Here is a 12,749-nt window from a genome sequence, read left to right as displayed (position 1 = left end):
TCCTGGCTGAGCAGGTGTTACAGTCTCCCTCTCAAGTCCCCAGGACAGCCAGGATGAAATGAAGACAGACATCTCCCACCCATAGGGCTGGCATCCCCCAAAGCTGCCTTCACAAGGAAGCCCCCTGGCCCTGCAGAAACCCTTATCTCTCCGGAATTTGAAGACCCACTCTTCTGACCCAGGCCACTTTTATCCCCAATTGGACCAGCCCTATGCAAACCCATTTCAAAGATCCCACTCAGGTCTCAGGGCTTCCCAGGTGGCGCTAGTGGTAAAGAACCCGCCTAACATTGCAGGAGACATAAGAGATGTTGGTTCAATCCCTGGGTCAGGAAGATCCCCTGGAGGAGGGCATGGCAATCCACTCTAGTATTTTTGCCTGGAGAATCCCCATGGACAGAGCAGCCTGGTGGGCTACAGTCCATGGGGTCGCAAGGAGTTAGACACGACTGAAGCGACTTAGCACGCACCTAGGTCTCAGATACTCCTCAGGGCACAAGATCCAACCTCCAGTGAGTTTCTGGAAACTGGGCAGCTCCGGCCCCTTGCACCCACAGCCCCACCCTTGCACCTCCTCAGAGGCAATACCCACCCACCACAAAGTGGTGTCGGCCCGAAGGGAGCTTCTCTGTCTGGCCATCCAAAGCCAACACATGTCTTACCTTTCCACCTGGAGGTTGACTTTGGAGGGCTCCACGTTGGGATTTTCCCATTCCATCTGCGGGCAGTGCATGAAATAGCAAAGGGTATACAGGGCCTCGGGCTCCCAGTAGAGCGCCCCCTGCTTGTGGTGCAGGGGGGTGCCGTTGCCATGGTGCTTGGCATTGAGGGGCTGCAGGTGATGCATTGCTCGGGACACCAGGTCACCTGTGGACAGAAGTAAGATTTCAGATCCTTCAGGCAGCCAAGACTCACAGAGAAGAGATGCAGAGATGCTCATCTCGAGATTCCCTCATTCAATGGAAGTGGTCTCATCAGGCAGCGTGGGAAGTGTTTGTTCATTCACCACACACCTGTCAATGGCTTATCAGGTTTGGGGTGCTGCTTCAAGCATGGTGGGCTGCTACGATAACCCCAGTCCTGCCCTCTGGAACCCACAATTTCTAACAAGGCACAGAAAGCCCTTTGTACGTGTCTACTTCCAGCCTTCTGCATCTGGGACACACCCTCTGTCACATCCTCTGCCGTAACCAGTACTGCCTCTCTTGCAAGCACCAGAATGGACTATACTGTTTCTTTGCTCTGAGCCTGGGCATAAACTGTTATTCCCTCTATCTAGAACATTCTCTCTCTCCTCTTTTCCAGGCTAACTCCTGCTGATCATCCAGGTGTCAGCTTATATATTATATTCCAGGACACCGTTTGGGAATTTCCCCCACTCCCCTGTGTCAGATGCCACACCCTACTTCCTTTGTCACTCAGGACGCTGTGATACAGTATTCTCTTTGTCCATCATTCCCAATGATAGCAACTCAGTCCGAAATGACACCTATTATGTGACAGCACAGTTAGAGCACTTTAGTTCATTGAGTTCTCATAACGCCCTATAAAGTAGGCACCTTTATAAACCCATTTTACAGATGAGGACACAGAGGCCCAAAGAGGTGAAATAACTTCTCCGCAGGGCAGAGCTATGAACAGCAGAAGGAGGATTTGAACCCCAGCACTCTGGCTCCAGAATCTATGCACTTAACCATGTTCCTTGAGGGGCACGTTTTACTTTTCTCAGCACTGGCAAACTCTGAGAACACTCTGGCCTTTCTCATGCTTTCTTAGAAGAAAACTAGCTTTCTCCTTCGTCAACCAAACCTGCATGCTCCCAGGTTGGCTGTGGAGAGAATATCTTCTTATGGGAGACTGGCTGGGCCTGAAGTTCTGACTTTGCTTGACTAAGATTGTGTTTCTCAAACGTGGGTTGCTTGTAAGCAACCTTCAGGAATGTAGTTGTATCCAAGCGCCACCTGTATCATTATTTACTTAATCTTTGATGGACTCGTTTTGTTTTTTGAATACATATATCTGAAAAAGAAACATTATGTCACTGCCATAAATGGGAAATCAGTATCCCTGGGGGTCACAATCCCCCAGGTCATTGTGAAAGTTAATTCAATAAAAAGAGTGTAATTAATTTATACCTGAATTCTGGTCCTACTTTCTTTTGTTACAAAGAGCAAGTGAGAGAGTTGTTAGGGGCTCATATCAAGTGGAGCCTTTCCTCTGAAAGCAATTAGAATGAAAATAGAATTGAAAAACGTCACTCCCATGACCAGTGTTATCTAAGACACTGCCCCTGTCCCTCTAGAAATCATCTCTTCCACAGTGGGAGGTGTTGCACACTTGGGGAGATGTTCCTTGAAGACATTTGTGATGGTGGATTTTGTGTGTCAGCTGGGCTAGGCTATGGTGCCCAGCTATCTGGTCAAACACTAGTCTAAATGTTGCTGTGATGCTATTTTTTTTTTTTTTTTTTAGTTTTTTAAACTTATTTAAATATATGTTAAAAAATTTTTAGATGTTGTGTTGGTTTCTGCCATACGGCAATGCAAACCAGCTGTAATTATACATATATTCCTTCCCTCCCAACCCTCCCTCCTCTCCCTGCATCCTGTCCCTCCAGGTCATCATAGAGAGCCAGACTGGTCTCTCTTGGGCTACATAGCAAATTCTCACCAGCTATTCATCTTCACTTGATAGTGTATGAATGTTGATGCTACTTTCTCCATTCATCCCACTCTCTCCTTCCCAAACTGTGCCTACAAGTCCATTCTCTACATGTGCATCTCCATTTCTCCCCTGCAAATAGGTTCATTAATATCCTTTTTCTAGAGTCCATATATATGCATTAATATAACTACATTTGTTTTTCTCTTTCTGACTTATTTGTGAAGCTATTTTTTTACATGCAATTAATATTTATATCAGTATATTATGAGTAAAGCAGATTACCCTCCAGAATGTGGGTGGGCCTCATCCAATCAGTTGAAGGGAAAAAATAGAGGAGACAAGACAGAGGCCCTTGGATAAGAAGGCTTTCTGTCTTCAGACTCATGACTGAAACATTAACTCCTAGAATTTAACCCTCCCTCTCCAGCCTAGCTCCTTGTGGGGGTCACGGACTGTCTCCCCCATTCCCCACCCCTCATTACCCAGCTGAAACCAGGCCTGCAGAGCCCATCAGTTCTCTGCCATCCAGCTGTACCTTTTCACAAGACACTTGTACCTAAAATCCAAACTTAGGGAAGTGAGGCTCAGTGAAAGGCAGGAGTTTCTTCTCTAAAGGCCCAAGGCCTGCCTTCTAGGTTCCCGTTTCTTGTCTGAGGGAGGGGCTACTTCCTCAAAAGAAGATTGATAAGAGGACTTTTCATCCCCTTTGTGGGAGCCGGACTATGGCGATAAGGTCTCAGCTGAGGGTGAAAACGGCAAATACTCCCCTTTCTCTTCCATGTCCATGACAGACATGCTTAATCAATCACAGAACTCTTATCCACTGAGTGGAGATGCAGCTTTAAAGTCCTTCTTGAGACAAAAGTCCAAGTGGTCACTATTTACTCTGATTGTCAAAGCAAAGAACACTTCCATGTTGCCAAAGTCCTCAGGTGTCATCAAGACGACCTAACCAGAGTACAATCCACTAAGCTTAATATCTGGACAGTAATGCAGGGGTTAAACAGACAGTAGTGAGGGGTTAAACTTCCCTACACTTCTCTGCCGTCTGCTAAGCCTTAACCTAGAGTCTGACCCTCCTTCTCTCCATTTCCCACAGCAGGAGAATATATGCAAGAAACTAAAAAAAGAATCAGAGAAGGAAATTCACTTTTAGGGGTAGGTGGGCAGGGAAGATCTTAAGGGGACCTGTAAATGGAAAATGTGGAGTCCCATGACTCTATGTGAACAACAGCCCAGTTGTTGTTCATTGAGCATCTACTCTCTGCCAGGCACTGTGAAAAAGCACCTCACATGCATTGTCTCTAGTACTCACAAGGTTCTATAGGGTACTAGACCATTCAGGTATGAGCTAAATCAAATCCCTTACAATTATACAATGGAAGTGACAAACAGATTTAAGGGAATAGATCTGATAGACAGAGTGCCTGAAGAACTGTGGACGGAGATTGGTGACACTGTACAGAAGGCAGTGATCAAGACCATCCCCAAGAAAAAGAAATGCAAAAAGGTAAAATGGTTGTCTGAGGAGGCCTTACAAATAGCTGTGAAACGAAGAGAAGTGAAAAGCAAAGGAGAAAAGGAAAGATATTCTCATTTGAATGCAGAGTTCCAAAGAATAGCCAGGAGAAATAAGAAAGCCTTCCTCAGTGATCAATGCAAAGAAATAGAGGAAAACAACAGAATGGGAAAGACTAGAGATCTCTTCAAGAAAATTAGAGATACCAAGGGAACATTTCATGCAAAGATGGGCTCAATAAAGGACAGAAATGGTATGGACCTAACAGAAGCAGAAGATATTAAGAAGAGGTGGCAAGAATACACAGAAGAACTATACAAAAAAGATGTTCATGACCCAAATAACCATGGTTATTTGGGTGTCATCACTCACCTAGAGCCAGACATCCTGGAATGTAAAGTCAAGCGGGCCTTAGGAAGCATCACTAAGAACAAAGCTAGCGGAGGTGATGGAATTCCAGTTGAGCTATTTCAAATCCTAAAAGATGATGCTGTGAAAGTGCTGCACTCAATATGCCAGCAAATTTGGAAAATTCAGCAGTGGCCACAGGACTGGAAAAGGTCAGCTTTCATTCCAATCCCAAAGAAAGGCAATGCCAAAGAATGCTCAAACTACTGCACAATTGCATTCATCTCACACACTAGCAAAGTAATGCTCAAAATTCTCAAGCCAGCTTCAACAGTACGTGAACCGTGAACTTCCAGATGTTTTAAGCTGGATTTTAGAAAAGGTCAGAGGAAACCAGAGATCAAATTGCCAACATCTGTTGGATCATCAAAAAAGCAACAGTGTTCAAGAAAAACATCTATTTCTGCTTTATTGACTATGCCAAAGCCTTTGACTGTGTGGATCACAATAAACTGTGGAAAATTCTGAAAGAGATGGGAATACCAGACCACCTGACCTGCCTCTTGAGAAACCTGTATGCAGGTCAAGAAGCAATAGTTAGAACTGGACATGGAACAACAGACTGGTTCCAAACAGGGAAAGGAGTATGTCAAGGCTGTATATTGTCACCCTGCTTATTTAACTTATATTCAGAGTACATCATGAGAAATGTTGGACTGGAGGAAGCACAAGCTGGAATCAAGATTGCTGGGAGAAATATAAATAACCTCAGATATGCAGATGACACCACCCTTATAGCAGAAAGTGAAGAAGAACTAAAGAGCTTCTTGATAAAAGTGAAAGAGGAGAGTGAAAAAGTTGGCTTAAAACTCAACATTCAGAAAACTAAGATCATGGCATCTGGTCCCATCACTTCATGGCAAATAGATGGGGAAACAGTGGAAACAGTGACAGACTTAATTTTGGGGGGCTCCAAAATCACTGCAGATGGTGACTGCAGGCATGAAATTAAAAGACGCTTGCTCCTTGGAAGAAAAGCTATGGCCAATATAGACAACATATTAAAAAGCCAGAGGCATTACTTTGCCAACAAAGGTCCACCTAGTCAAAGCTATGGTTTTTCCAGTAGTCATGTATGGATGTGAGAGTTGGACTATAAAGAAAGCTGAGTGCTGAAGAATTGATGCTTTTGAATTGTGGTGTTGGAGAAGACTCTTGAGAGTCCCTTGGACAACAAGGAGATCCAATCAGTCCATCCTAAAGGAAATCGGCGAATATTCACTGGAAGGACTGATATTGAAGCTGAAACTCCAATATTTTGGCCACCTGATGCGAAGAATGGACTCATTTGAAAAGACCCTGATGCTGGGAAAGATTGAAGGTGGGATGAGAAGGAGATGATATAGGATGAGATGGTTGGATGGCATCACCGACTCAATGGACATGAGTTTGAGTAAACTCTGGGAATTGGTGATGGACAGGGAGGCCTGGCGTGCTGCAGTCCATGGGGTTGCAAAGAGTCGGACACGACTGAGCAACTGAACTGAACTACATTATTTTAGCTTTACTGCAGTGCTCCGCAAGCAGGGTGATTTTGCCTCCCAGGGGACATTTGGCAATATCTGGAGACATTTCTTGTGTCACATCCCGGGGACTATTACTGTACCTAGTTGGTAGAGGCTAGCGATGTTGCTAAACATCCTACAATGTTCAAATCAGTCCCCATAAGAAAGAATTTTGCCCAAGAGTCAATAATGCCCAGGTTAAGAAATCCTGTTTTAACAGATAAGGAAACCAAGGCTCAAGGTCACAAGGCAGAGACAAGATTCTAAACCTGGGTCTGTCTGACTCTAATGTCTGTGCTTGTCACCCTACACTGACCTAAGTCCTTTTTACAGAGACAGAACACTGCAGCCTGGGCCAGCTTCAAGTTCATGATGGGGCAATTTGGCATTGTGTAGCCAAGGTGTTAACAAATGCTCCTTTCCTTTGATTCAGTAATTCCATTTCTGGGACTCTGTCCCAAGGTTGGAATCCAAAATGCAGCAAAATCTTCATGCACAAGGATTTTTATCCAAAACCTTATTTACAGAGTCCAAAATTTGACAAAGAAACAAATGTTTGAAAATCAGAGCATGGTTAAGTAAACTCTGGTATGTGATAAAACTTACGCAGTTACTAAAAATGTTTACAGAGAGCTGCAATAAATGAAAAAAATATCTTTGTGTTAAAATGGTAAGTGGAAAAAAGGTGAAATTCAAAATTGCATACAGAGTGATCAGGATTATGTTATTAAAAATATGCACTGAGTAAATAACAGGGGGAAAAAAGCAAAACGTTGACCAAGGATTTCTCTGCCTAGAGGGATTGTGGGTATTCCCTTCCAACTTTTCTGTTATTTCTGAATTTTGAATTTTGGAATGTGCTTCTTGGTGTTATCAGAATAATAAGCTTAGCGAGGTGGTGTTTACTTTCTAGTACCTCCTATTTAGGGCCAGTCTGGGGTACATTCATCTTTCCCTTTGTCTTTCTTGAAAGTGCTCATAAAAAAGCTCAAAATAAGAAATATCAAAATCGGGTGGAGATGACAAGAGGATCCATGTTTTGGGGCCACACGTCACCCCTCTAGGTCCCCAAGACCCTGGGAAGGCTTGGGGAAGACCCTGGGAAGGACTAACTGTGTCCTCAGAGCATCATTCAGTTTGCCTTGCACTTCCAGGCTCCCTGCCTTTTCTCTTGCTGTTTTCTCACCTTACAGGAACCTCCCCTTCATCTTCTCAACTACTGAAGACTTTCAAGGCTGTGATCAAATGCCACTTCTTCCAGGGAGCCCTCCAGGATGCCCCCAGTCAGAATCAATTGCCCTTTACTCTGTGTACCTACAACACCTGATGATAAAGTCTAACATGTTACGTGTTTAATTCAGACATGCTTTAAATGCCCATTCATCTGCTTCCCCTATTGAGCTTAATGGGCAGACACATGACTCAATCATTGCCCTGTTCCTGGAGGAGCAGTGTGTTTGGTGGTTAGGGACAAGCTTTCTGGAGTCAGACTCTGAGTCTGAGTCTCCAACCTGCCACTGACCAGCTGCATGATCTTGGGTGAGTTAACGTCTCTGTATTTGGGGATAATTATGTCCTTTGTGAACTTGTTGTGTGGATTAAACTGATAACATGTAGAGAGTACCCAGCACTGGTTTCTTCATTTGGAAAATGGAGATAATAACAGCACCTAATGAGGCGATCATATAAATCACTTAAAGCACTTGAAATAGGGTTGGGCACATTCTAAATGTACAATAAGGATTCAGCATATATCTTTTACTTTGTATTGTCACCACCGTCGTCATCTTCATCATTAGCACCATTTTTTCCATCATCGTGACCACCATTATCATCTTCGTCATCATAACTATCTACATCACCATCAGCCATCATTGTCATCAGCCCAGTCTCTGGATCACAGGCCTAAAGGATGTCTCTGATGAGGGTTGGTCATGGGAGATGAAATTGGCATGGGGATTCTACAATCACTAGCTCCACTTCAAATCCCACTCTATGTATATGCTATCTGCTGCTTCCCCGTCAGCTTCATTCATGAACCCAAAGCAACAAACCCTCTTGTCACTAGCTACACTGAGTTTGGGTGGCTAGAGTTTGGTTCTAGGAACCTACTTGAGAATCCGCTTATAATCAGGTTTCCCAAATGTCAGTCATTTGAGAATCAGCATCATGAATTCTCACATATCTGTGTGCTGCAGGTCAAATTTATTTACTTAACATTTTTCTTTAAATTGGCTCCTTCTTTCACACAATATATTCATTGAAAAAGGAAAGTTTATATCAGTGTCATAAAAGGAAAACCAATATTTTTCTAGTACCCATAAAAAATTCATGGCAATTAAAAATAGAAAGTGTTCTCTGTACTACCTGCGATCTCCCTTGCTACCCTTTGGGAAACAGCTCTGCCTTCTAGACTCAGGTTATCAGTGCAGTTCCCTCTAAGCTGTCTTCCTACAGGCCACTGTGATCACCCCAAGACAAAGGACTGCATATTCCAACATGGGTTCCTTTTGCCTAAACCTGCACTGTGACAGCACCTTCAATTCCTTCCCTGCTGTTCATCCACAGTCAGCTACCACTTTCTATGATATGTTTTCAGAACCTCCCACAACCCTGGGCTAGGAGGTATCATCACTCTCTTTTCAGAGATGGTAAAACTGGGGATCAGAGTGATCAAGTTACTTGACCTAGGTCACACAGCACAGATGAGGAAATCAAGGCACTCTCCAGCATCATAAACCGTGGTTTAACTTGCCTCCAAAATTTTCTTGGGCTCCAAAATCACTGCAAATGGTGACTGCAGTCATGAAATTAAAAGATGCTTGTTCCTTGCTTCTGAAGAATTGATGGTTTTGAACTGTGGTGTTGGAGAAGACTCTTCAGAGTCCCTTGGACTGCAAGGAGATCAAACTAGTCAATCTTAAAGGAAATCAGTCCTGGATATTCATTGGAAGGACTGATGCCGAAGCTGAAATTCCAATACTTTGGCCACCTGATGCGAAGAACTGACTCATTGGAAAAGACCCTGATGCTGGAAGGATTGAAGGCAGGAGGAGAAAGGGACAACAGAGGGTGAGATGACTGGGCACCACCAACTCGATGGGCATGAGTTTGAGCAAGTTCTGGGAGTTGGTGATGGACTGGGAAGCCCTGCATGCTGCAGTCCGTGGGGTTACAGAGTCGGACATGACTGAGCAACTGAACAAAGCCAACTCATTCCCTATTTTATAGATGAGGAAATTGAGGCACAGAAAGGTTAAGGCCAGTGACACTTTACCATAGAAAAGGGTCACAGGTGCATTCTAGTGGCCAGAGGCAGCAGGGCCTTATGAAAAGACCCCATTTCCCCATTTACATTTGAGAGCCCCCTTGTCCAAGCAATGAGGGCTTTTTTCCCCCCCTGAGGAGAGACAACCCAGAAACCCTTTTTATGCACAGTTGTAAATTAATGGTCCTGTTTCAAGGAACACATTGAGTGGGAACAGCAAGTTCACAGTTTAGTGTAAAAAGAAAACAGAAAGAGGCATTTTTCAATGAAGCCCTCATTTTTTCCCCCTTTAAAGAACAGAAAGCAATTACTCTACTTAATAGCTGTCCAATGCAGGTTAATTGGGAGCTTGGGGGCAAGGCAAGGAACATTGGGCAGAAGAGCTGCAACAAGGTCTTGGAGGACACAAATATGGGATGGATGGGACCAAACGTAGAGTCGAGTTAACTCAAAAATGAGCACAGCCAGGGCCTCTGCTTTCCCTGGAGGTGGGATGGACTGACCCAGTTCAGGTAAGGAGGCCTGGTCTGCCCACTGGACTCTAAGTACTATCTTGCTAATTTCCTAGGGCTCATGGTTAAGAATCACCAGTCCGTGTCAGTTTGGGGACCTTTGTGATCTCCTGATTGAGCTTCTCACTCAAATAATGTGAGTGGCTCAGTTCAGCTGGTAAAGAATCTGCCTGCAATGTGGGAGACCTGGGTTCGATCCCTGGGTTGGGAAGATCCCCTGGAGAAGGGAAAGGCTACCCACTCCAATGTTCTGGCCTGGAGAATTCCAAGGACTACAGTTCATGGGGTCGCAAAGACTGAGCTACTTTCATTTTCACTTTCAAATAATTTGACATACAGAGATTCCAGTTCCAGCTCTCTGAGTTCAAAATTCAATTCAATAGAACACAAAATATTTGACAAGAATTTCATTGAGTTCCCCTCCCCTGTAGCATTTTCTTCAGCTTTTGTTTCATAGACTAGTGCACTGTGGGTCATTCGTGTATTCATTGGACATTCAACAGATATTTCCCAAGCTAAGGGCAATATGTCAGGTGCTTAGAATGCAGAACTCAACTGGACCCAGCATATAAAGCAGAAAAAGAAAAGATGATTTGAAATGGGACTCTGCCACTTATGAGCTGTGTGGCTTTTGGCAAAACATTTATCCTTCCAAGTCTTAGTTTTCTTATCTATAAAATGAGAATAATAATACCTTTCATGTGCTTAAAGCAGTTGGCACACAGTAGGTGGTCTGGAAATAGTGGATGTATTTTTGCCCCAAGCCATAACATCACCACTATACATTGCCACTGAAGAAGGCAGTTTGGGGTTTTAATATGATGCCCTGAGGATAGAAGCAGGGCGTATACAGGGAGAAGTCTCAGCAGGCAAGGGCAGGGTGAGAGGGGTGGGGAAGTTGGGGTGGGTCTACCGTCATCTACCTGCTGGTGAAATACTTGGTAACCTTTGTGAATTTTCACATCTCCAATTTAGTTTTGAGGACAGCACTCATAATACCTGGTACAGAGCAAACTAGATCCTCAGACCTGGAAGAACAAAGGTCTGACTAACGTTCTGATATAATAGAGGCAGATACAGTTCACCCATATCACCTAGGAATGCCCAGGCTTCCCCCAGAGACAGGGAGTCATGTCTAGTGATGAAAGCTCTGCCTGGAGAACTGGATTCAATTTCAAGTCAACAACTCACAGGTGTGGCTAATCTTAGACAAGTTATTTATCCCCTTCTTACCTTCATTCCCACATCTATGTGGATAATAATGGTTACATTGGAAGTAGCCCATGTAGATTTTTCATAGATCCCTAGGTCAACATCTATTATTGTTGGCTATTAAGAAGGCAATAGTCAGGGGCTCTGCCCTCAACCCCGAGCAGCCCGATTCAAGAAGAGCAGGGACAGCTGGGAACAAACTCTCTCCATCCCGCCATTGCTGGAACAACAGTGGTTTCTGGAATCCGTATGGGCAGAGTAACCTTTGAATATGAAGAACAGCTCTCTATGTACACAGACAGGGCAAGGCTGTATTGATTCAGACCATAGAGCAAGTCAGTCTAAATTACAGTCAGATCAGAAAAGAAGGCAATTTTATTACTTTCCGTCGCCGACATGGCTTATCAACATGCTTCTGCACACACATTCAATGGGGCTGACTTAATGAACGGAGGGAACCTATTCATAATTAGCAGCACCTATTTGTGTGCCAACAATTCATATGCGAAAGTCAATATTCAGCGGCAACGACAGCATTTAATTTACAGAGCACATTGTCCTTAAAAACAATTTACGTGACGAGCTGCTCCTGTGGACTGCCTGCTTAGGTGAAGTGCAGATTTGTTTAGCAAATCCTTTCCTTCAAGAGAAGCACTGGAATTGAGCAGAGCTCCAGCCCAGGTGCTAGGAGGGGCCCTTAAAATACTTCAGGACAAACCTTTGAGGCCCCAGAGGAGAACATGTGGGGGCCTCCTCCCAGGTGGCACCCGTGTAGACATGATCCAACCCTGTAGCCAGAATCAGCCTTTCCAAGGTCATGGGCATGTCCTGGAAATTGGTGGAGTCCCAAACAACATGGCATTTCTTCTTTGAGATGTTTCCCCAAGGGATCTGCTTGGACCAGCTACATCTGAATCTCTGGGGGGCTGTTAAAATGTAGACCTTTCCTTATCCCGTTCCAACTGTTGCAGATATCTCAAAATATCATTCACACACATTACCACCTCAAAATAATAGGTCATCAGAGTGGCTGCTAGATCTTGTTTTATAATGTTCTAATAAAAAACATATGATGACTATATCACAGTTTAGCTAAAATATATTGGTAACTGTCTTTTAATATGGTTAGCTTCCTTTATAAACTGGTACACTTTATTTCATGCATTTAAAAGTACTGTTCTAAGGCAGGGTCCACAGAATCCTTAAGTTTAAGAACAATCATATAACTGACCAGTGGCTGGAAGACTCTGTAATCAGAGGCATCTCACGACTTTGGGGGTTTGATGGGAATGGAAGCACCATTTCCAAATTCAGGTGCCAAGAAAGTAGCTCTGGGGACCATAAGGAGCCCCTTCAGCTCGAATCAGCGACTGCTTCCCTTTGCACAGGTGCGAGCCATATACTCAAGGTAGGATGACTGTCCTGGGTATACAGGGAATTCTTGGGAAGAGGCACAAGTTGCTTTATGAGTCCTGAAGTCTTTTATCATTCAGAATTTTCTAGAATTTCACACTACCTCATACTTTAACATACTCTAGCGTTTCTATGATCATTACTCTAGTTCCATCTGGAGCTAACGCACGACTGTGTCATTTGACGATCAATTGGATCATAAGCAAATACAGTTTTATATTTCTCTGGTTGGCCAGACTCAGCCCAGA

General features: G+C 44.0%; 1 protein-coding gene across 3 annotated transcripts in view; it reads right to left on the bottom strand.

The window, feature by feature from the left end:
• The window catches only part of BTBD11 (BTB domain containing 11), a 315,694-nt gene that overhangs the window by 114,451 nt on the left and 188,494 nt on the right, over nt 1–12,749 (bottom strand). For all 3 annotated transcript variants that reach the window (XM_043440281.1, XM_043440280.1, XM_043440279.1), the window contains exon 3: nt 663–867. In XM_043440281.1, the coding sequence (XP_043296216.1) occupies nt 663–867 (205 nt within the window). The remainder of the gene's footprint in view (nt 1–662; nt 868–12,749) is intronic.

The sequence above is a fragment of the Cervus canadensis genome, chromosome 21 (genome assembly GCF_019320065.1).
Source record: "Cervus canadensis isolate Bull #8, Minnesota chromosome 21, ASM1932006v1, whole genome shotgun sequence".
Taxonomy (NCBI): Eukaryota; Metazoa; Chordata; class Mammalia; order Artiodactyla; family Cervidae; genus Cervus; species Cervus canadensis.
Note: the sequence above shows the minus strand (reverse complement) of the source record. Positions and strands in the feature narration are given on the sequence as shown.